At 53.6% G+C, this 26,194-nt stretch overlaps 1 protein-coding gene across 1 annotated transcript in view; it reads right to left on the bottom strand.

Moving 5' to 3' along the window:
* Nucleotides 1–21,181, bottom strand: part of MAN1A2 (mannosidase alpha class 1A member 2) — a 71,384-nt gene extending 50,203 nt beyond the window's left edge. Inside the window, exons 1-4 of the mRNA XM_073668738.1 lie at nt 19,502–21,181; nt 3,028–3,283; nt 2,615–2,711; nt 2,173–2,291 (exon numbers count right to left, since the gene is read on the bottom strand). Coding sequence (XP_073524839.1) covers nt 2,173–2,291; nt 2,615–2,711; nt 3,028–3,283; nt 19,502–19,809 — 780 coding nt within the window. The 5' untranslated portion in view covers nt 19,810–21,181. The remainder of the gene's footprint in view (nt 1–2,172; nt 2,292–2,614; nt 2,712–3,027; nt 3,284–19,501) is intronic.
* Nucleotides 21,182–26,194: the final 5,013 nt, after the last annotated feature.

Here is a 26,194-nt window from a genome sequence, read left to right on the forward strand (position 1 = left end):
AAATCTTTCACGGAGCACGACCACCCAACAAATCCCCCCCCTTCCCCGGGGCACGACCACCCAACAAATCCCCCCCCCCTCCCTTCCCCGGGGCACGACCACCCGACAAATCTCCCCCCTTGCCCGGGGCACGACCACCCAACAAATCTTCCCCCTTCCCCGGGGCACGACCACCCGACAAATCCCCCCCCTTGCCCGGGGCACGACCACCCGACAAATCCCCCCCCTTGCCCGGGGCACGACCACTCGACAAATCCCCCCCCCCTGCCCAGGGCACGACCACCCAGCAAATCCCCCCCTTCCCCGGAGCACGACCACCCAACAAATCCCCCCCCTTCCCCGGGGCACGACCACCCAACAAATCCCCCACCTTCCCCAGGGCACGACCACCCAACAAATCACCCCCCTTCCCCGGAGCACGACCGCCCAACAAATCCCCCCCCCTTCCCCGGAGCACGACCACCCAACAAATCCCCCCCCTTCCCCAGGGAATGACCACCCAACAAATCCCCCCCCCCTCCCTTCCCCGGGGCACGACCACCCGACAAATGCCCCCCCCTTGCCCGGGGCACGACCACCCAACAAATCCCCCCCCCTTCCCCGGGGCACGACCACCCAACAAATCCTCCCCCTTCCCCGGGGCACGACCACCCAACAAATCCTCCCCCTTCCCCGGGGCACGGCCACCCAACAAATCCCCCCCCTTCCACGGAGCACGACCACCCAACAAATCTTCCCCAGGGCACGACCACCCAACAAATCCCCCCCCCTTGCCCGGGGCATGACCACCCGACAAATCCCCCTCCTTGCCCAGGGAATGACCACCCAACAAATCCCCCCCCCCCCTCCCTTCCCCGGGGCACGACCACCCGACAAATCTCCCCCCTTGCCAGGGGCACGACCACCCAACAAATCCCCCCCCCCTCCCTTCCCCGGGGCACGACCACCCGACAAATCCCCCCCCTTGCCCGGGGCACGACCACCCAACAAATTCCCCCCCTTCCCCGGGGCACGACCACCCAACAAATCCCCCCCCTTCCCCAGGGCACGACCACCCAACAAATCACCCCCCTTCCCCGGAGCACGACCGCCCAACAAATCCCCCCCCCTTCCCCGGAGCACGACCACCCAACAAATCCCCCCCCTTCCCCAGGGAATGACCACCCAACAAATCCCCCCCCCCCTCCCTTCCCCGGGGCACGACCACCCGACAAATCCCCCCCCCCTTGCCCGGGGCACGACCACCCAACAAATCCCCCCCCCCTTCCCCGGGGCACGACCACCCAACAAATCCTCCCCCTTCCCCGGGGCACGACCACCCAACAAATCCTCCCCCTTCCCCGGGGCACGGCCACCCAACAAATCCCCCCCTTCCACGGAGCACGACCACCCAACAAATCTTCCCCAGGGCACGACCACCCAACAAATCCCCCCCCCCCCTTCCCCGGAGCACGACCACCCAACAAATCCCCCCCCCCCCTTCCCCGGAGCACGACCACCCAACAAATCCCCCCCCCCTTCCCCAGGGAATGACCACCCAACAAATCCCCCCCCCCCCTCCCTTCCCCGGGGCACGACCACCCGACAAATCCCCCCCCCTTGCCCGGGGCACGACCACCCAACAAATCCCCCCCCTTCCCCGGGGCACGACCACCCAACAAATCCTCCCCCTTCCCCGGGGCACGACCACCCAACAAATCCTCCCCCTTCCCCGGGGCATGGCCACCCAACAAATCCCCCCCCTTCCCCGGAGCACGACCACCCAACAAATCCCCCCCCTTCCCCGGAGCACGACCACCCAACAAATCTTCCCCAGGGCACGACCACCCAACAAATCCCCCCCCCCCTTGCCCGGGGCATGACCACCCAACAAATCCCCCCCCCCCCTTCCCCGGGGCACGACCACCCAACAAATACCCCCCCCTTCCCGGGGGCACGACCACCCAACAAATATCCCTCCCTTCCCCGGGGCACGACCACCCAACAAATATCCCTCCCTTCCCCGGGGCACGACCACCCAACAAATATCCCTCCCTTCCCCCGGGGCACGACCACCCAACAAATATCCCTCCCTTCCCCGGGGCACGACCATCCAACAAATCCACCCTTACTCCCCCCGGGGCATGACCCCGCACACACACCTTCCCCCCGGGCCCGCTCCATAGCACTCACCACGCTGAAGTCCAGGTTATTGGTCACCCACTCCTGCCCATCGCGAAATTCGTCCAGGAGCCCCATGATGTAGAGCGTATCCAGAGCGTCCACGATGGTGGCGCCCATCTGCGAGTTCCCTGCACCAAGCAGAACAAGGGGTTAACTGATGCCTGGCGGTGCCAGCACATCCCGCTGTGAAGACGAGGGTGACCCCGAGCCATCCGCCACCACAGGGGGCAGCGCAGTCCCCACATATCCTGCCACGCCTTAAAGGGATCGTCCATTCTCCTGTAAGTACAACTGGTAGACTTTGTGTTCCCTCATCTTTTATAAGATCTCCGCTTGCTGTCAGAGGAGCACACTACTCACCGTGCCGGCGACAGAACGAGATCGGTGCTGCCGAGCTGATGCAATAGTAACAAACCCTCAGCAGTGTGAGCAGGACGAGGTCAGGACTCACCGAATATATTCGTGGAGTGCCCCTTCCGGGCGATGGGCTTCAGCTCGTTGTGTCCCCAGCCGTACTGTCTGTAGTTGTCCCAGGCGTGCTTCATCATCTGCGGAGGACACTGGTCAGCGGCGTATAACCACTCCCCCATAATACCGTATAACGCCTTCTCGAGGGTGACGGCACAGACGTCAGCCAACAACCGAGGGGTCGCAGAGCCCAGCGGCCAGAGGAGGGAGGGCGGCGCAGAGCCCAGCGGCCAGAGGAGGGAGGGCGGCGCAGAGCCCAGCGGCCAGAGGAGGGAGGGCGGCGCAGAGCCCAGCGGCCAGAGGAGGGAGGGCGGCGCAGAGCCCAGCGGCCAGAGGAGGGAGGGCGGCGCAGAGCCCAGCGGCCAGAGGAGGGGGGGGGGGGGCCACAGGTCTCACCTCCTTGATCTTGTCCCGCTTCTCTCGGATATCGGGGTCCCCGGGGTCTCCATTCTTCAGCTCAGGCAGGTTGGGCACAGGGATGAGGGGCACGGGAGGGTTCTCCTTCTTCTTCAGCTCCTCCAGCAGTTTGTTCTTCTCGGTCTGGATCTCGGCCCGGATCTCGTCCCGGGATTTCTTCAGCTTCTCCTTGGCCTCCTCCAGGGCTCGCTCGTGGTCCGCCCGGATCTTGTTCCTCAGCTGCTCTTCATCCTCCCTGCAAAAAGATGGAGAACGTCAGAGAACGAGGGGGCAGAAGGCGTGTGACTTGAGTACAGACGGGACCTCAGCCGGTGACATGAATGATCCTATTAATGACAGCAGAACAGGAATCAACTGCATCATTGTACAATGACTCCAACCAGCAGGAGACACCGGCGCCCACGTATACCCTGCACCCTATCACCAGTGTACGGGCAGAGGTGTCACCAGTGTACAGGCGGAGGCCTCACACACACAGACACAGCGTCACCAGTGTACAGGCGGAGGCCTCACACACACAGACACAGCGTCACCAGTGTACAGGCGGAGGCCTCACACACACAGACACAGCGTCACCAGTGTACAGGCGGAGGCCTCACACACAGACACAGCGTCACCAGTGTACAGGCGGAGGCCTCACGCACACACAGACACAGCGTCACCAGTGTACAGGCGGAGGCCTCACACACAGACACAGCGTCACCAGTGTACAGGCAGAGGCCTCACGCACAGACACAGCGTCACCAGTGTACAGGCGGAGGCCTCACACACAGACACAGCGTCACCAGTGTACAGGCGGAGGCCTCACACACAGACACAGCGTCACCAGTGTACAGGCAGAGGCGTCACACACAGACACAGCGTCACCAGTGTACAGGCGGAGGCCTCACACACAGACACAGCGTCACCAGTGTACAGGCGGAGGCCTCACACACAGACACAGCGTCACCAGTGTACAGGCGGAGGCCTCACACACAGACACAGCGTCACCAGTGTACAGACGGAGGCCTCACACACAGACACAGCGTCACCAGTGTACAGGCTGAGGCCTCACACACAGACACAGCGTCACCAGTGTACAGGCTGAGGCCTCACACACAGACACAGCGTCACCAGTGTACAGGCGGAGGCCTCACACACAGACACAGCGTCACCAGTGTACGGGCAGAGGTGTCACCAGTGTACGGGCGGAGGCCTCACACACAGCGTCACCAGTGTACAGGTGGAGGCCTCACACACAGACACAGCATCACCAGTGTACGGGTGGAGGCCTCACACACAGACACAGCATCACCAGTGTACGGGTGGAGGCCTCACACACAGACACAGCGTCACCAGTGTACGGGTGGAGGCCTCACACACAGACACAGCATCACCAGTGTACAGGCGGAGGCCTCACACACAGACACAGCGTCACCAGTGTACAGGCGGAGGCCTCACACACACACAGACACAGCGTCACCAGTGTACAGGCGGAGGCCTCACACACAGACACAGCGTCACCAGTGTACAGGCGGAGGCCTCACGCACACACAGACACAGCGTCACCAGTGTACAGGCGGAGGCCTCACACACAGACACAGCGTCACCAGTGTACAGGCAGAGGCCTCACGCACAGACACAGCGTCACCAGTGTACAGGCGGAGGCCTCACACACAGACACAGCGTCACCAGTGTACAGGCGGAGGCCTCACACACAGACACAGCGTCACCAGTGTACAGGCGGAGGCCTCACACACAGACACAGCGTCACCAGTGTACAGGCAGAGGCGTCACACACAGACACAGCGTCACCAGTGTACAGGCGGAGGCCTCACACAGACACAGCGTCACCAGTGTACAGGCGGAGGCCTCACACACAGACACAGCGTCACCAGTGTACAGGCGGAGGCCTCACACACAGACACAGCGTCACCAGTGTACAGACGGAGGCCTCACACACAGACACAGCGTCACCAGTGTACAGGCGGAGGCCTCACACACAGACACAGCGTCACCAGTGTACAGGCGGAGGCCTCACACACAGACACAGCGTCACCAGTGTACAGGCTGAGGCCTCACACACAGACACAGCGTCACCAGTGTACAGGCTGAGGCCTCACACACAGACACAGCGTCACCAGTGTACAGACGGAGGCCTCACACACAGACACAGCGTCACCAGTGTACAGGCGGAGGCCTCACACACAGACACAGCGTCACCAGTGTACGGGCAGAGGTGTCACCAGTGTACGGGCGGAGGCCTCACACACAGCGTCAGTGTACAGGCGGAGGCCTCACACACAGACACAGCGTCACCAGTGTACGGGCAGAGGTGTCACCAGTGTACGGGCGGAGGCCTCACACACAGCGTCACCAGTGTACAGGTGGAGGCCTCACACACAGACACAGCATCACCAGTGTACGGGTGGAGGCCTCACACACAGACACAGCGTCACCAGTGTACAGGTGGAGGCCTCACACACAGACACAGCGTCACCAGTGTACGGGTGGAGGCCTCACACACAGACACAGCGTCACCAGTGTACAGGTGGAGGCCTCACACACAGACACAGCATCACCAGTGTACGGGTGGAGGCCTCACACACAGACACAGCATCACCAGTGTACGGGTGGAGGTCTCACGCACAGATCAGGTGTGCACAGCGCAGACTGAGGTGCGACGTCCTGCGGCACCCGGTAATCAGCTGCTGTCATCGGCTGCCGCTGCAGGAGATCATTATATCACCGGGGAGGAGAATTATTACAGGAGCAAAGGAACAACCAGGGACAACGGCAGGGCCCCCCCTACATCCACCGGAGGGGCCCTCCCAAATCCACCGGCAACAGGGCAGACTCCAGCCACATCCAGAGCTGCAATCACAATTCTGCAGGCTGCAGTTAGCGCTCAGGATCTGGTGCTGACCGCGGCTGCATGAAGAGCTGCAGTGCATTGTGGGAGGAGTCCAGTAATCCAGCAGAGAGCAGCATGGTGGCAGGAGAGCGGCGACTGCAGCTCTGGCTGTGACTGGAGACATGAGGTGGATCTGGGTCTGCATGAAGGTCTGATTATACAGATGAGATGCCATCAATGACCAGCATCAGCCCGGACCTGAGCTCCCCATGGCCCCTCCACATCCTGTCCCAGCCCTCACTGTAAGGCCACGTTCACACGTTCACTATTTTACATCAGTATTTGTAAGACAAAACAATCAGAGGAAAAGTATAATAGAAACCCGTCACCACTTCTGTATTCATCACCCACTCCTGGGTTTAGCTACAAATACTGATGTAATACTGACCAAATACTGATAGTGTGACCGTGTCCTAATTCTGAGAGCAACCAAGACCCCCACAATCTGCAGTTGTCACCACAGTCCTGGGGGTCTGAGGTTATTCCCAGTACTGGTTGTGTAAGGACGACGACGGAAGTCCAGAGGGAGGAGCCTGGGAGGGGGGGGAAAGAGTCCAGAGGGAGGAGCCTGGAGGGGGGAGAGTCCAGAGGGAGGAGCCTGGAGGGGGGAGAGTCCAGAGGGAGGAGCCTGGAGGGGGGAGAGTCCAGAGGGAGGAGCCTGGAGGGGGGAGAGTCCAGAGGGAGGAGCCTGGAGGGGGGAGAGTCCAGAGGGAGGAGCCTGGAGGGGGGAGAGTCCAGAGGGAGGAGCCTGGAGGGGGAGAGTCCAGAGGGAGGAGCCTGGAGGGGGGAGAGTCCAGAGGGAGGAGCCTGGAGGGCACCACTTAAAGTTGCACATATGGAGTTAAACTAACAGCCACCTAATGTGTATAGTGACAGCCACGGATTTCAGCTCTGCAGGATTCTGACTGCAGCTCCAGTGTAGGCCGGCCGGGCTGCCCAGCATTGTACTGATACTTGGGGTCCTGACCGCTGCCGCGCAGCGATCTCTGGTAATCGCAGACAATATTGCCCTGTGGCCAGTGATCGGTCAGAGCTGCGTCCTCAGCGCGGCCCCGTCACATACAGCACTCGTATAATCCCAGAGACGTGTGCAGCAATATGGCGGCATTATTCCGTGCGGTGATGTGCGCTCCCCACAGAACGCGGCCCCCGCTGTGCTGCGCAACGGGGGCTATAAATCCACTAATACTTCATATCGGCAGGAACAGGATTAATATTTCACATCCGCAGCCCTCCCCCGGCTCAGATAACACCTCCTGTCAATGATAAAGGAAAATCCGTATACCGGGCTGAGGGAAAGGGCCTGAGCGACATAATACAGGCAGCCGGGGGAACAACATAGGCAGAGGCACTGCTATAACATAGGACTCCTGTCATCTGCTCTCCACTGATTGGATGCAGATCAGTCGCCCACGGTCGGTCTGCTGTGATCTGGTCTCCATTGATTGGCTGCAGATCTGGCTGTTGGTGGGAATGTTTTTCCAACTACAGCCCCTGACAAGGTTTTAGAACCCCAACATGGCCGATGACCAGATCTGTAAACTGGTTTATTCTGCTGTGCGTGGCCATTGGCACTGCGGTGGGGCCCTCCGTATGGTGCAGGCACTGGGGGGCGCTCCCGGCACACACATCCATTGGGCTCCTTGCTCCTGATGGAGGCGCAGTGTCCGGGGCCAGCAGGTTTCACCACCGTTCTCTTTCCTCTTCCACCACCAGCTTGTAGAGAGGCCGAGTCGGTCTGGGCAGACTAAGGCCCTGCAATGTTCCCCTGGGATTTTAAATATGCAAATGGCCTCTGTAGATGGGGAGACAGGACTCTAGCGCCACCTATTGGAAGTAGCAATCTGAAAAGTCAATCTGGACCATGCAAAGGGCATTGTCCCGTGACTTCGGATAGGATCAGCCTATTAGGATATGTTCACACACGTGTTTTGCAGCAGATTTTTATGCAAATTCTCAGCTGTGTTTTTCAGTACCAGAAAAGTCTATGAGAAATCAGAATTCTCTGTTCACACGTTGCTTTTTGTTTGCCGCGTATTTTCTACCTTGGTTGTGTTTTTGGAATATAGAGCAGGTCACTCCTTTCAGCGTTTTTTCACCAGTAGGAAGTATTGGGTGGTGAAAAAAAAAAAAAAAGCAGCAAATTTTTTTTTCAGCTATTTTTAAGCGAATTTGATGGCAAAATTTTTGTGATTATTCTATTTTGTGATTAGCCATCTTGTCTTGGTCACTGGAATGGTTGTCTGCACTGGGAGAGTTTAACCCCTTAGTGACTGCCAGGGATTCCAACACACAGAGACGACACCGGGAGGGAGGGGGGGGGAAATCGCGCGATATCTCACTGGGCAGTCACGCTGTCCGTATTTCATTTGGAGTCGCGAGCACGCGATCCAGACTACTCGCTACATGGATATTGGCAAGCGAACAGTGAGCGTATGGTGTCACACCTCTGGGATTCCAAAGCCTGGAATCCGTGTTTAACGCCCTCCGTACGGTCACTGTCAGCTTCACGATAGCCCAATTATTATTATTCTCTGCCACCACCGTCCGAGTGTGAAATATAATACAGGCCTGGCCGGACGCCTGCGTTTTGGTAGCGTATATGGCCTCGGGGAAGGGAACGATTACAGAACAAAAGAAACAGAACTATTAAAATTTTATATTTAATCCAAAAGGGAGGTAGTGTTTAGGAAAAATATATACAAGGATGTTACAAAAGGAGACATTAAAAATACGTAAGCAGTTACATAAAATAAACAGGATAAAAGAAGATAACTTACACTATACGATCGCTGAGACGATTCAACATAGGTGGAGGAGGGGCTCCCCGGTTAGATTATGCTGTTATTGAACAGGACCCGTTGATTATAATTCTTATACCCCCTGGCAATGAGTGCTTCAGTACTGTCCATGGGTTCTCTTATACCTAAGGGGGGGGGGGGGGATCTGCCCACACGCCCCTTGTGGTGACATCATGTGGGCCGGTCTCCAGCCTGTACATTTTTATTAAAAACGCTAACTTCTGCAATAACTCATCGCTCGTTGATCACAGAAGCTTGCAAACAACGCCATTTTTTCCCTTATGATTTTATCCTCAGAGACCACACATCCCATAACTGCAGTCTGCAATTCTGGTGTTTTTGCGCTACAGCTCCCTGATTTTGCTTACAGCCCTGAAAAACTACATATACATTCTTGGGCTGATTTGGTCAATAAACATATGGGTCCCGTTACTGTCGGACATATGGGACTCACATTATTTCATATTTCATTTCGGAGTCGGCGCGGCTGGAAATTTCTGTTAAACTGTCTTTGAAGCTTGGGAAAGCAACTTTCCAGTTACAGGCGAATTACAGTAATTACCCCCCCCGCGTCTGCCAGGGACAAGATGCTTGCTTCTAAATGAAATTATAACACTCCTTGGCTGGCATTTGTTGGCGTAAACTATTTCTCAAGAGTGTGTTAATTGGGGCTTTTGTGCTGAGCAGAAGGGGAATTAAGGGAGGGGGGGGTGAACATCTTTGTCAGGAACAACATTTTCCTGACATTAATATTTCCCTGACAGTGACCAATAGACGTCTTTTTACTGATCTGCTATATAAAAAGAGACTAGCATCCCCCGACAGGTGACAATCCTGCAGCTAACACCTGTACATTATAGCTGACAACTTGCTATATCAGCCACAATCAGTGTAGCTTAGGATTCTGCCATCAAAAGTAACTACAGAATTTAAATGGTTAACAGAGTGTGGGGGCTTCCTCTTTAACCCCATCAGCACCCTGAGATCTTGATTCTGTTGTCATGATGTTTGCCATGGCAGGTAATGGCCAAATAACGGCCTTAACTTCTGCAAAGGCCGCTATAGCCGGCAGACTATCAAAATTTAGGTGGTAAAAATAAAACTTTTTCATTCTTGTCATGCCACTTTCCATTACTTCCTGAAAAGCACCTGAAGGGTTAATGAACTACCTGAAAGCAATTTTAAATATGTTGAGGGGTACAGTTTTTAAAACGGTATGACCTTTGGGTGGTTTCCAACATAAAGGACCCCCAAAGTCACTTCAAAACTGAACAGGTCCCTATAAAAATAAAAGTTTAGTAAATTTTCTTGAAAAAAATAAATAAATAAAAATTACTGCTAATTTTTAAACCTTCTAAAATTCTAACAGAGTAAAATAACACTCGGTGCTGATGTGAAGCCGACATGAGGGAAATGTTACTCATTAATGTTTTTGTGTGGTATGACTATCGGGAGTAAAGGGATAGTCATTCAAAGCTTGAAAATTGAAATTTTTAAAACATTTTTTGTAAAATTTCAGATAATTTTTATAAATAAAAGCAAAAACATTACAACCTAACTTTACCATTATCATAAAGTATCATGTGTCACAAAAAAAATCTCAAAATCAATTGGATATGTTGAAGTATTCCAGAGTTATTACTACATAAAGTGACAGTGGTCAGATTAAAAAAAAAAAAAATGGTCTGGTCACTAAGGGGTTAAATAGTGATGTGAAAAGTGTAAACATTGACTGTGCTACCTGTGAGAGTGAACAATACCTGTGGCCCAGGGAGGTGTGAAACTGAACAATGCAGTGCAAACTGAATGGCAGACCCCATAGTGTGAAAGCAAAGAGTGTCCTACAAACTCAATGCTCTGCCAGTGCAGAAAAAAAAACAACTTGTGTGAACATAGCCTAAGTCTCCTTAAGCTCTCCACATGGAGAAACTTTAGTCCCTACACCCCATGTCAGACACCTCTCACCCAGTGAACCCGAGCCCCGCCGTCACACACACACACAAAGTACCGGAGGTGAACCCGAGCCCAGTCACACAGATGGCTCAGGTATATCCGAGCTCCAGCTGTTCTGTCTGATAACCCAGAGCGGCTCAGGTTTAGTATCCAGTCTGACAATCCAGACCGGCCCAGGTTTAGTATCCAGTCTGACAATCCAGACCGGCCCAGGTTTAGTATCCAGTCTGACAATCCAGACCGGCCCAGGTTTAGTATCCAGTCTGACAATCCAGAGTGGCTCAGGTTTATTATCCAGTCTGATAATCCAGAGTGGCTCAGGTTTAGTATCCAGTCTGATAATCCAGAGTGGCTCAGGTTTAGTATCCAGTCTGATAATCCAGAGTGGCTCAGGTTTAGTATCCAGTCTGATAATCCAGAGTGGCATTCCTGTTTGACATTTTTAATACATGTGAGGAATGCCTAACAGTCGAAAATCATGCACACTGAGTGACTCAAACATAACATTCGAGCAAGCCACAAATACTCAGCGAGCACCCAAGCATGCTCGCCGAAAGGGTTAACAGAACATGCTCGCTCATCACTAATCCTGTTTGATAATCCAGAGCGGGTCAGGTTGAGCGTCCTGTCTGCTAATCCAGAGCGGGTCAGGTTGAGCGTCCTGTCTGCTAATCCAGAGCGGGTCAGGTTGAGCGTCCTGTCTGCTAATCCAGAGCGGGTCAGGTTGAGCGTCCTGTCTGCTAATCCAGAGAGGGTCAGGTTGAGCGTCCTGTCTGCTAATCCAGAGAGGGTCAGGTTGAGCGTCCTGTCTGCTAATCCAGAGAGGGTCAGGTTGAGCGTCCTGTCTGCTAATCCAGAGAGGGTCAGGTTGAGCGTCCTGTCTGCTAATCCAGAGAGGGTCAGGTTGAGCGTCCTGTCTGCTAATCCAGAGAGGGTCAGGTTGAGCGTCCTGTCTGCTAATCCAGAGAGGGTCAGGTTGAGCGTCCTGTCTGCTAATCCAGAGAGGGTCAGGTTGAGCGTCCTGTCTGCTAATCCAGAGAGGGTCAGGTTGAGCGTCCTGTCTGCTAATCCAGAGAGGGTCAGGTTGAGCGTCCTGTCTGCTAATCCAGAGAGGGTCAGGTTGAGCGTCCTGTCTGATAATCCAGAGAGGGTCAGGTTGAGCGTCCTGTCTGATAATCCAGAGAGGGTCAGGTTGAGCGTCCTGTCTGATAATCCAGAGAGGGTCAGGTTGAGCGTCCTGTCTGATAATCCAGAGAGGGTCAGGTTGAGCGTCCTGTCTGATAATCCAGAGAGGGTCAGGTTGAGCGTCCTGTCTGATAATCCAGAGAGGGTCAGGTTGAGCGTCCTGTCTGATAATCCAGAGAGGGTCAGGTTGAGCGTCCTGTCTGATAATCCAGAGAGGGTCAGGTTGAGCGTCCTGTCTGATAATCCAGAGCGGGTCAGGTTTAGCGTCCTGTCTGATAATCCAGAGCGGGTCAGGTTTAGCGTCCTGTCTGATAATCCAGAGCGGGTCAGGTTTAGCGTCCTGTCTGATAATCCAGAGCGGGTCAGGTTTAGCGTCCTGTCTGATAATCCAGAGCGGGTCAGGTTTAGCGTCCTGTCTGATAATCCAGAGCCGCTCAGGTTTGGTATCTTGTCTGATAATCCAGAGCCGCTCAGGTTTGGTATCTTGTCTGATAATCCAGAGCCGCTCAGGTTTAGTATTTTGTCTGATAATCCAGAGCCGCTCAGGTTTAGTATCTCGTCTGATAATCCAGAGCCGCACAGGTTTAGTATCTTGTCTAATATTGCAGAGTGGCTCAGGTTTAGTGTTCTGTGTGATGATCGGAGGCCGTGGACCCTCTGACGTCCTCCATGCTCTCCTCCGGCACATGCTCACGCTCCGGTCACGCCTGTTACATACATGACGCCTGTGTGGTTCATGCTCCCATCCCCCACATGTATTGTCTCCATGACTCCCCTTCCCGCACAGATAGATCATTAATGGACTCAGATAAGGCAGATCATTGCAGTGATAGCGAAGGGTGGGCAGCGCTCCAGGACCCCCATATGCAGGCAGCATCCAGCCCTATCTTTAGGGGACATGTCAGTCAGACCCTCGCTGTAATGTATCTGCAGCGCTCCGCTGCGGTTACCAACTACAACTCCCAGCATGGACTTTGCTTATAGTCATCCTCCCACAATGGATTATACGGACCAGCGAGATCAATGATCGGAGGAAAATCAAGAGCTTAAACGTAAACCCCCCCCCCGAACTCCCAGACCGGCGCCGATATCGTCTCTGGGGGCAAGGAGTTGCTAGACCCCCCCAGCACGCCCCCTTCAGGAGGAGGACAGGGCAGTCATCCTCTGCTTCTAAAGACCCCTCTGTCCTCTGCCTACCCCTCACCCCCGGCTCACTTCTGTGTCTGCGCCCTGTGCATGAACCAGCAGTGAATCTGCCACATGTGAAAGGTGCGTACGCTGCACCCATTACTCCGGGGTGCGATCATAAAAGCAGACAGGTAGAGAGGAAGGGTGTGTGTATAATATATATATATATATATATAGGTTACGACCGTCAGACAAGAGAAAGCCTGACACGCTGCCAGATCCTGGCCAGACCGGTTGGGGCAGTCCTCCCTGCACATTATACATCGGGCGTTTCCCATTTACCACAAGGATTATTTACCGTTCTGGGTCACTGGAGGCCGCCGGTCACCGAGCACAGGACCAACACTAAATCTGCAGATCCCTCACTGACACCATCATCAAGGATCAGCTGCACTGAGGACCAGACACCTGAGCAGTGCGGGGGCCACAGGATCCCGGCCAGATCACCAAATATCAGAAATATTACACCCAGAAATACACAAAGGGAGAGAAAAGCCACCTGCCCTAGAGCCAATTATATCCAAACAGTACTGCAGAGCTGCACTCACTATTCTGCTGGTGCAGTCACTGTGTACATACATTACATTACTGATCCTGAGTTACCTCCTGTATTATACTCCAGAGCTGCACTCACTATTCTGCTGGTGCAGTCACTGTGTACCTACATTACATTACTGATCCTGAGTTACCTCCTGTATTATACTCCAGAGCTGCACTCACTATTCTGCTGGTGCAGTCACTGTGTACATACATTACATTACTGATCCTGAGTAACCTCCTGTATTATACTCCAGAGCTGCACTCACTATTCTGCTGGTGCAGTCACTGTGTACATACATTACATTACTGATCCTGAGTTACCTCCTGTATTATACTCCAGAGCTGCACTCACTATTCTGCTGGTGCAGTCACTGTGTACATACATTACATTACTGATCCTGAGTTACATCCTGTATTATACTCCAGAGCTGCACTCACTATTCTGCTGGTGCAGTCACTGTGTACATACATTACATTACTGATCCTGAGTAACCTCCTGTATTATACTCTAGAGCTGCACTCACTATTCTGCTGGTGCAGTCACTGTGTACCTACATTACATTACTGATCCTGAGTTACATCCTGTATTATACTCTAGAGCTGCACTCACTATTCTGCTGGTGCAGTCACTGTGTACCTACATTACATTACTGATCCTGAGTTACCTCCTGTATTATACTCCAGAGCTGCACTCACTATTCTGCTGGTGCAGTCACTGTGTACATACATTACATTACTGATCCTGAGTAACCTCCTGTATTATACTCCAGAGCTGCACTCACTATTCTGCTGGTGCAGTCACTGTGTACATACATTACATTACTGATCCTGAGTTACATCCTGTATTATACTCCAGAGCTGCACTCACTATTCTGCTGGTGCAGTCACTGTGTACATACATTACTTTACTGATCCTGAGTTGCATCCTGTATTATACCCCAGAGCTGCACTCACTATTCTGCTGGTGCAGTCACTGTGTACATACATTACTGATCCTGAGTTACATCCTGTATTATACTTCAGAGCTGCGCTCACTATTCTGCTGGTGCAGTCACTGTGTACATACATTACTTTACTGATCCTGAGTTACATCCTGTATTATACTCCAGAGCTGCGCTCACTATTCTGCTGGTGCAGTCACTGTGTACATACATTACTGATCCTGAGTTACATCCTGTATTATACTCCAGAGCTGCGCTCACTATTCTGCTGGTGCAGTCACTGTGTACATACATTACTGATCCTGAGTTACCTCCTGTATTATACTCCAGAGCTGCACTCACTATTCTGCTGGTGCAGTCACTGTGTACATACATTACTGATCCTGAGTTACATCCTGTATTATACCCCAGAGCTGCACTCACTATTCTGCTGGTGCAGTCACTGTGTACATACATTACATTACTGATCCTAAGTTACATCCTGTATTATACTCCAGAGCTGCACTCTCTATTCAGCTGGTGCAGTCACTGTGTACATACATTACATTACTGATCCTGAGTTACATCCTGTATTATACCCCAGAGCTGCACTCACTATTCTGCTGGTGCAGTCACTGTGTACATACATTACATTACTGATCCTGAGTTACATCCTGTATTATACTCCAGAGCTGCACTCACTATTCTGCTGGTGCAGTCACTGTGTACATACATTACATTACTGATCCTGAGTTACATCCTGTATTATACTCCAGAGCTGCACTCACTATTCTGCTGGTGCAGTTACTGTGTACATACATTACATTACTGATCCTGAGTTACATCCTGTATTATACTCCAGAGCTGCACTCACTATTCTGCTGGTGCAGTCACTGTGTACATACATTACTGATCCTGAGTTACATCCTGTATTATACTCCAGAGCTGCACTCACTATTCTGCTGGTGCAGTCACTGTGTACATACATTACATTACTGATCCTGAGTTACCTCCTGTATTATACTCCAGAGCTGCACTCACTATTCTGCTGGTGCAGTCACTGTGTACAGACATTACATTACTGATCCTGAGTTACATCCTGTATTATACCCCAGAGCTGCACTCACTATTCTGCTGGTGCAGTCACTGTGTACATACATTACATTACTGATCCTGAGTTACATCCTGTATTATACTCCAGAGCTGCACTCCCTATTCTGCTGGTGCAGTCACTGTGTACATACATTACATTACTGATCCTGAGTTACATCCTGTATTATACTCCAGAGCTGCACTCACTATTCTGCTGGTGCAGTCACTGTGTACATACATTACATTACTGATCCTGAGTTACCTCCTGTATTATACTCCAGAGCTGCACTCCCTATTCTGCTGGTGCAGTCACTGTGTACATACATTACATTACTGATACTGAGTTACATCCTGTATTATACTCCAGAGCTGCACTCACTATTCTGCTGGTGCAGTCACTGTGTACATACATTACAGATCCTGAGTTACATCCTGCATTATACTCCAGAGCTGCACTCACTATTCTGCTGGTGCAGTCACTGTGTACATACATTACATTACTGATACTGAGTTACATCCTGTATTATACTCCAGAGCTGCACTCACTATTCTGCTGGTGCAGTCACTGTGTACATACATTACATTACTGATCCTGAGTTACATCCTGCATTATACTCCAGAGCTGCACTCACTATTCTGCTGGTGCAGACACTGTGTACATACATTACATTACTGATTCCGAGTTAGGCGATGTGCCCACGATGCAGAAATGCTCCGGATTTTTCCTGAGCGTTTCTGCATCTCTGGCAGAAAAAACGCATGCGGATTGTCCATGCGTTTTTCCTGCCAGGGACATGCGGATGTGAAGCGTTGTTCACATGCATTTCCGCATGCGGGTTGTCAAGCGATTTCCTTCTAATCTTAATTAGCCAGGCGTCTAAATTCGTTAGGCCAGGAGAAATAAACATAATAGTGTATGTTGACTTTTGAATTTATGTGTTTTTCTTTCTTCGGGTGGAACAAGAAACATGGACTTTTGCCATAAGTCTGAATGTTGACTTCTCTTCGTCTGTGAATAATGAATGTTTGCTAAATATGTTGATTAACCATTGTGTGGATCCTGTGGCTTGGTGACTTGCAGAGAAGAGGTGTATAAGTTATGCAAATTGATTAAATGCTCAAACAATGAGAAATGAGCCCTGCACCTTCCCTCCTGACCTGTGAATGATGACCTGAGCTACAGATGTACATATAAACAGGGGTTTTCTATTGTGCTTCTAAGAAAATCAGAGACACTCTTCAGGACAGCAGCTTGTTAGCATGGCTCCATCTCGAGGGACACAGATTTGTATTCTACAGGATGCCAGTCTAAGGGGACACTGCCCTGGCTGTAAGGATACAGATCTGCTCCATTGACCATCACTGACCCTATGGAGAAACCAGGATTGTGACCCTCCGGTCATATGCATATGTTCTGAGAAGCCAGGTTGGGATCATCCGGTTGCCTGGTCCATTGGATATGTTTGGGTTAGGCAGGTTGGGATCATGCGGTCACCTGGATTCATGAATATGTTCGGAGAAAGCCAGGGTGGGACCCTCGGGTCTCCTGGCCTTGTACCTCAATGGACTGTCAGCTTCTTAAGCTTGCCGCCACCTCCTTTCTGCGGGGGTCCACCAAAAGCAGGGGGCCACTGGAAGTCCCAAAGTCTATGCTCTATTGCTGACGGGCTAGCGAAAGGGTGAGACTGTGTAATGTTGTATCATCTTGGGTATTTGCTGGGACTGTTCTAGATGTTACTGTCTGCTTGGTGGTTCAATAAAGTATTGCCACACTGTTTTACCATCAGCCTCTGTTGTCTCTGTAGTATTATGCCTACGAAAGACCCCAGGTCTTCACACAAAGAAGCAAGTCCTGTAGACCGATGAGGTAAAATAAAACTCTTTAGCCACAGTGATGTGTGGAGAAAAAAGGGCAGAGAATTTCAGGAAAGGAACATCCCGCCAACCATTAAGCATGGCGGAGGATCAATCATGCTTTGGGGGTGTGTTGCAGCCAATGGCACGGGGAACATTTCACAGGTAGAAGGAAAAATGGATTCAATGAAATTTCAACAAATTCTTGATGCAAACATAACACCATCTGTAAAAAAGCTGAAGCTTAAAAGAGGATTCTACAAATGGATAATGATCCTAAATACACATCACAATCCACAATAGACGACCTCAAAAGGTGCAACTTTTCCATTGGCCCATTTTCCTTTTCTGTAATTTTTAAAATGTCAAAAGATGAAAATATATATATTTTTTGCCTAAAACACAAAGGAAATGTGTCATCTGTAACTTTAGGCCTTTTAGATCATTTCATCTACAACTTGCTGAACTGTTCACAGTAAGGCTGTGTTACCACGATGCGTTTTTTAAGCGTTTCCACAGCAGCAATTCCGCCGCAGAAACGCTTAAAAAACGCTTGGTAGAAGGCCTGCCATGTTCCCCAATGATAATCTGCATGTGCCGTGCACATGCTGTGGAAATTTCCACACCACTAACAATTATTTTGCAGAATCGCAGCGTTTTCGCCGCCATTGACTTGCATTGAATCGTTTAATATCCGCATCACTGAACCTGTACATGCGGAATCCATGCGTTTCAATGTGCGGATGGTACCCGGGTGTGGAGGACAGGAGACTCTCCTCCAGACCCGGGTACCAAAGAACCTGTAAAAAAAAAAAAAAAAATGAATAAAATGAAAAATAAATATTATACTTACCTTCTGATGGCCCCCAGTCTCCACAGCAGCTCGCAATGGTCTAAAAGGACCTGGCATGACGTAATTTAGTCATCTGATGGGTCACATCAGTAAATGACGTCATGGAAGATCCTTTTAGACCACTGCTAGACACCGGACGGATCAGATAAGGACACTGGAGGCCATCGGAAGGTAAGTATCATATTTATTTTTTTACCATTCTTTCGGTCACACTATATAAATCCATGCCGGTTGCAGATGTGATGGGAAGTGATTAGCGAGTGCTGAGGCCCCCCCAGGACTAACTACATTAACCTCTTCACTGCCAGTCCGCAACAAGAGATTCCAGGGGCTTCCCACAATACAAAGACAGTCAGATCTACACCTGAGTGTCCCATCAAGGAAAAGGGATGTGGGGCGAGGAGAGAGAGAGAGAAAGAAAGAAAGAGAGAAAGAAAGAAAGAAAGAGACTGATGACCTTACACAGATGTAAATATAAGCAGGGATGCATGTAGTGCTGCAAGCAGAATCAAGGAGCATCGGGAAGACTTTACAAGTTGAATGAGAGAAAATCCTTCAGGGTAGTAGATGAATTGCATGGCATTACCCAAAGAGACACAGATTTGGATTCTACATGATTAGGGCCTAAGGGTGCCGGCCCTGACTGGAAAGATTGAAGTCACCTGGCCCCATGGATATGTTGTTTGGGGTTGCCAGGTGGGACCCTCCGGTCGCCTAGAACCCATGAAGACATTCGGAGAAGCCAGATTGTGACGCGCCGGTCATCTGGCTCCATGGAAACTCTCGGAGAGGCCAGGGTGGGACTGGTTTTGAACCTCGAGGGGCTGCTAACTTCCTAAGCTTGCCACTACCTCCTCTCTGTGGGGGCCCGCCAGAAGCGGGGGGCCACTGGTTGAGGTAGTTGCCCCTGGAAGTCCCAAAGCAGCAGCTGTTCTATCCCAGGCGGGAGGAGAAGGAAGGGTGAGACTGTGTCATGCTGTACCATGTTGGGTATTTGCTGGGACTGTTCTGGGTGTTCATTGTCCGCTTTGTGGTTCAATAAAGTATTGGCACGCTGTTTTACTCTCACCCTGTGTTATCTGAGCAGCGTTACGCCCACGGAATGCCCGGGGTCTTCACACCCCGTGCCCGGCTGCAGTGTGGTGGGGTCCATCTATGCCTGCGCTGCCCTTACCTGTGGCGGTGCTCGTCGTGGCCCAGCCCGTGGATCAGGAAGCCGCCAGTGTTCTTGTCCCCCTTGTTGGACTCTATGTGAGGGATGAGCACGTCCTCCAGCCCCAGGTCAAAGCGCTTGTGCTTGGTGGAGTCCGGCAGGAAGAAGAAGGCCCCGAAACAGAGTGTGATGAAGGCACTGAGGATGAGGAGCAGGATGAACTTCTCCGAGAGCCTCAGCGTGGCGCGGTGGTGAGGGATGGACGACGTGCCCAGGCTGAGGGGAGGGATCCTGCGTCCGGACAGTGGCAGCAGCGCTGGGGTGGTCATGTCTGACAGCCCGATCAGGTGATGCCAAACGTGCAATGCATTGAGGGACAAGGGGCGGTCAGAGGTCCTGCCAGTCGGCTCCCCGGGCACCAGAAGGGCGAGGCCAGTACACAGGGGAGCGCAGAGCACGGGGGTCAGGAGTCCAGGGCCAGTATACAGGAGAGCGCAGAGCCCAGGGGTCAGGCGTCCAGGGCCAGTACACAGGGGAGCGCAGAGCCCATGGGTCAGTAGTCCAGGGCCAGTATAGAGGGGAGCGCAGAGCCCAGGGGTCAGGAGTCCAGGGCCAGCGGGGCCCTCAATGCCAGGTGTCCAGGGCCAGTACACAGGGGAGCGCAGAGCCCAGGAGTCCAGGGCCAGTACACAGGGGAGCGCAGAGCCCAGGGGTCAGGAGTCCAGGGCCAGCGGGGCCCTCAATGCTAGGTGTCCAGGGCCAGTACACAAGGGAGCGCAGAGCCCGGGGGTCAGGAGTCCAGGGCCAGTATACAGGGGAGCGCAGAGCCCAGGGGTCAGGAGTCCAGGGCCAGTATACAGGGGAGCGCAGAGCCCAGGGGTCAGGAGTCCAGGGCCAGCGGGGCCCTCAATGCTAGGTGTCCAGGGCCAGTACACAAGGGAGCGCAGAGCCCAGGGGTCAGGAGTCCAGGGCCAGTATACAGGGGAGCGCAGAGCCCAGGGGTCAGGAGTCCAGGGCCAGCGGGGCCCTCAATGCCAGGTGTCCAGGGCCAGTACACAGGGGAGCGCAGAGCCCAAGAGTCCAGGGCCAGTACACAGGGGAGCGCAGAGCCCAGGGGTCAGGAGTCCAGGGCCAGCGGGGCCCTCAATGCTAGGTGTCCAGGGCCAGTACACAAGGGAGCGCAGAGCCCAGGGGTCAGGTCTCCAGGGCCAGTACACAGGGGAGCGCAGAGCCCAGGGGTCAGGAGTCCACGGCCAGCGGGGCCCTCAATGCTAGGTGTCCAGGGCCAGGTGTGGAGTCCAGGGCCAGCGGAAGTCCTCACTGACAGCTCCGCCGGGATCTATGGGCTCCTCACCGCCAGATGTGCCAGGAGTCCGGCTGTGCCCTCACTGACAGCCCCGCAGGTGCTTCCCTGACTGACAGCAGCGCCGCCCGCCCCTCCGTCCTGGCTGCGCCCCGGGCAGGCCTGTGCGGTCTCGGCGCTTTGGGCCCGGGGCTCCGTGCAGCGCGGAACACAGCTGAGCCCAGGCCGCTCCCCGAGCAAGGAGAGAAGGTGCCGCCGTCCGTCGCTCCCGCTGCCTCCTCTGCCGCTGCTGCTCCCGGTGATATCCCCGCAGCTCCTCCTCCGTCTCATACGTTGATCGGTCCCTTCGCCATCTTGGCCGGGTAGGCGGAGCGAGGAGGGGCTGCCATAGAAACGCTGAGTCCACAGCAGCCAATCACAGCTCCACATGATCCAAATGTCCAGAGCGGGCGGAGACGTCACATCCGGAGGCGACAGACACGTGATCTGCAACGTGTACTACTGCCGCCATCTTTACACCGGGCAAAGACGGTATCGCACCTGAAAATTAGATACACGGCTCAGCAGGCAGTATCACACAGGATAGGATTAGATACACGGCTCAGCAGACAGTATCACACAGGATAGGATTAGATACACGGCTCAGCAGACAGTATCACACAGGATAGGATTAGATACACAGCTCAGCAGACAGTATCACACAGGAGAGGATTAGATACACGGCTCAGCAGACAGTATCACACAGGATAGGATTAGATACACGGCTCAGCAGTCAGTATCACACAGGAGAGGATTAGATACACGGCTCAGCAGACAGTATCACACAGGATAGGATTAGATACACAGATCAGCAGACAGTATCACACAGGAGAGGATTAGATACACAGCTCAGCAGACAGTATCACACAGGATAGGATTAGATACACGGCTCAGCAGACAGTATCACACAGGAGAGGATTAGATACATGGCTCAGCAGACGGTATCACACAGGAGAGGATTAGATACACGGCTCAGCAGACAGTATCACACAGGAGAGGATTAGATACACGGCTCAGCAGACAGTATCACACAGGATAGGATTAGATACACAGATCAGCAGACAGTATCACACAGGAGAGGATTAGATACACAGCTCAGCAGACAGTATCACACAGGATAGGATTAGATACACGGCTCAGCAGACAGTATCACACAGGATAGGATTAGATACACAGCTCAGCAGACAGTATCACACAGGATAGGATTAGATACACGGCTCAGCAGACAGTATCACACAGGAGAGGATTAGATACACAGCTCAGCAGACAGTATCACACAGGATAGGATTAGATACACAGCTCAGCAGACAGTATCACACAGGATAGGATTAGATACACGGCTCAGCAGACAGTATCACACAAGAGAGGATTAGATACACGGCCCAGCAGACAGTATCACACAGGAGAGGATTAGATACACGGCTCAGCAGACAGTATCACACAGGAGAGGATTAGATACACGGCTCAGCAGACAGTATCACACAGGAGAGGATTAGATACACGGCTCAGCAGACAGTATCACACAGGAGAGGATTAGATACACGGCTCAGCAGACGGTATCACACAGGAGAGGATTAGATACACGGCTCAGCAGACAGTATCACACAGGAGAGGATTAGATACACGGCTCAGCAGACAGTATCACACAGGAGAGGATTAGATACACGGCTCAGCAGACGGTATCACACAGGATAGGATTAGATACACGGCTCAGCAGACAGTATCACACAGGAGAGGATTAGATACACGGCTCAGCAGACGGTATCACACAGGATAGGATTAGATACACGGCCCAGCAGACAGTATCACACAGGAGAGGATTAGATACACGGCTCAGCAGACAGTATCACACAGGAGAGGATTAGATACATGGCTCAGCAGACGGTATCACACAGGAGAGGATTAGATACACGGCTCAGCAGACGGTATCACACAGGATAGGATTAGATACACGGCTCAGCAGACAGTATCACACAGGATAGGATTAGATACACGGCTCAGCAGTCAGTATCACACAGGAGAGGATTAGATACACGGCTCAGCAGACGGTATCACACAGGATAGGATTAGATACACGGCTCAGCAGACAGTATCACACAGGATAGGATTAGATACACGGCTCAGCAGACAGTATCACACAGGATAGGATTAGATACACGGCTCAGCAGACAGTATCACACAGGATAGGATTAGATACATGGATCAGCAGACAGTATCACACGGGATAGGATTAGATACACGGCTCAGCAGACAGTATCACACGGGATAGGATTAGATACACGGCTCAGCAGACAGTATCACACGGGATAGGATTAGATACACTGCTCAGCAGACAGTATCACACAGGAGAGGATTAGATACACTGCTCAGCAGACAGTATCACACAGGATAGGATTAGATACACTGCTCAGCAGACAGTATCACACAGGATAGGATTAGATACACTGCTCAGCAGACAGTATCACACAGGATAGGATTAGATACACTGCTCAGCAGACAGTATCACACAGGATAGGATTAGATACACGGCTCAGCAGACAGGATCACACAGGAGAGGATTAGATACACGGCTCAGCAGACAGTATCACAGTATAGGATTAGATACACGGCTCAGCAGGCAGTATCACACAGGATAGGATTAGATACACGGCTCAGCAGACAGTATCACACAGGAGAGGATTAGATACACGGCTCAGCAGACAGTATCACACAGGATAGGATTAGATACACGGCTCAGCAGACAGTATCACACAAGAGAGGATTAGATACACGGCTCAGCAGACAGTATCACACAAGAGAGGATTAGATACACGGCTCAGCAGACAGTATCACACAGGATAGGATTAGATACACGGCTCAGCAGACAGTATCACACAGGATAGGATTAGATACACGGCTCAGATGACAGTATCACACAGGATAGGATTAGATACACGGCTCAGCTGACAGTATCGCACAGGAGAGGATTAGATACACGGCTCAGCAGACAGTATCACACAGGAGAGGATTAGATACACGGCTCAGCAGACAGTATCACACAGGATAGGATTAGATACACGGCTCAGCAGACAGTATCACACAGGATAGGATTAGATACACGGCTCAGATGACAGTATCACACAGGATAGGATTAGATACACGGCTCAGCTGACAGTATCACACAAGATAGGATTAGATACACGGCTCAGCAGACAGTATCACACAGGAGAGGATTAGATACACAGCTCAGCAGACGGTATCACACAGGAAAGGATTAGATACACGGCTCAGCAAACAGTATCACACAGGATAGGATTAGATACACAGCTCAGCAGACGGTATCACACAGGAAAGGATTAGATACACGGCTCAGCAGGCTGTATCACAGGAGAGGACTAGATACACGGATCAGCAAAGAGTATCACACAGGATAGGATTAGATACACGGCTCAGCAGACAGTATCACACAGGAGAGGATTAGATACACAGCTCAGCAGACAGTATCACACAGGAGAGGATTAGATACACGGCTCAGCAGACAGTATCACACAGGAGAAGATTAGATACATTAGTGACCTGTGTATCACACAGGTAGATGCTATCAGTGAGGGCTCCGTTGACTGGGGGGCCCCGCTGGCCCTGGACTCCTGACCCCCGGGCTCTGCGCTCCACTGTGTACTGGCAGCGGACACCTGTCAGTGCGGGCTCCGTTGACTGGGGGGCCCCGCTGGCCCTGGACTCCTGACCCCCGGGCTCTGCGCTCCCCTGTGTACTGGCAGAGGACACCTGGCAGTGAGGGCTCTGCTGACTGGGGGGCCCCGCTGGCCCTGGACTCCTGACCCCCGGGCTCTGCGCTCCCCTGTGTACTGGCAGAGGACACCTGGCAGTGAGGGCTCCGCTGACTGGGGGGCCCCGCTGGCCCTGGACTCCTGACCCCCGGGCTCTGCGCTCCCCTGTGTACTGGCAGAGGACACCTGGCAGTGAGGGCTCCGTTGACTGGGGGGGCCCCGCTGGCCCTGGACTCCTGACCCCCAGGCTCTGCGCTCCCCTGTGTACTGGCAGAGGACACCTGGCAGTGAGGGCTCCGTTGACTGGGGGGGCCCGCTGGCCCTGGACTCCTGACCCCCGGGCTCTGCGCTCCCCTGTGTACTGGCAGAGGACACCTGGCAGTGAGGGCTCCGTTGACTGGGGGGCCCCGCTGGCCCTGGACTCCTGACCCCCGGGCTCTGCGCTCCCCTGTGTACTGGCAGAGGACACCTGGCAGTGAGGGCTCCGTTGACTGGGGGGGCCCGCTGGCCCTGGACTCCTGACCCCCGGGCTCTGCGCTCCCCTGTGTACTGGCAGAGGACACCTGGCAGTGAGGGCTCCGTTGACTGGGGGGCCCCGCTGGCCCTGGACTCCTGACCCCCGGGCTCTGCGCTCCACTGTGTACTGGCCTCGGACACCTGGCAGTGAGGGCTCCGCTGACTGGGGGGGCCCCGCTGGCTCTGGACTCCTGACCCCCGGGCTCTGCGCTCCACTGTGTACTGGCAGAGGACACCTGGCAGTGCGGGCTCCGCTGACTGGGGGGGGCCTCACTGGCTCTGGACTCCTGACCATCGGGCTCTGCGCTCCCCTGTGTACTGGCTGAGGACACCTGGCAGTGAGGGCTCCGTTGACTGGGGGGCTCCGCTGGCCCTGGACTCCTGACCCCCGGGCTCTGCGCTCCACTGTGTACTGGCAGCGGACACCTGTCAGTGCGGGCTCCGCTGACTGGGGGGCCCCGCTGGCCCTGGACTCCTGACCCCCGGGCTGTGCTCTCCACTGTGTACTGGCATCGGACACCTGGCAGTGAGGGCTCTGCTGACTGGGGGGCCCCGCTGACCCTGGACTCCTGACCCCCGGGCTCTGCGCTCCACTGTGTACTGGCAGCGGACACCTGTCAGTGCGGGCTCCGCTGACTGGGGGGCCCCGCTGGCCCTGGACTCCTGACCCCCGGGCTGTGCGCTCCACTGTGTACTGGCATCGGACACCTGGCAGTGAGGGCTCCGCTGGCTCTGGACTCCTGACCATCGGGCTCTGCGCTCCCCTGTGTACTGGCAGAGGACACCTGGCAGTGAGGGCTCCGTTGACTGGGGGGCCCCGCTGGCCCTGGACTCCTGACCCCCGGGCTCTGCGCTCCACTGTGTACTGGCAGCGGACACCTGTCAGTGTGGGCTCCGCTGACTGGGGGGCCCCGCTGGCCCTGGACTCCTGACCCCCGGGCTCTGCGCTCCCCTGTGTACTGGCAGAGGACACCTGGCAGTGAGGGCTCTGCTGACTGGGGGGCCCCGCTGACCCTGGACTCCTGACCCCCGGGCTCTGCGCTCCCCTGTGTACTGGCAGAGGACACCTGGCAGTGAGGGCTCCGCTGA

The sequence above is a fragment of the Phyllobates terribilis genome, unplaced genomic scaffold (assembly GCF_046119375.1).
Source record: "Phyllobates terribilis strain yellow unplaced genomic scaffold, ASM4611937v1 Scaffold_2__4_contigs__length_985480577, whole genome shotgun sequence".
Lineage (NCBI taxonomy): Eukaryota > Metazoa > Chordata > Amphibia > Anura > Dendrobatidae > Phyllobates > Phyllobates terribilis.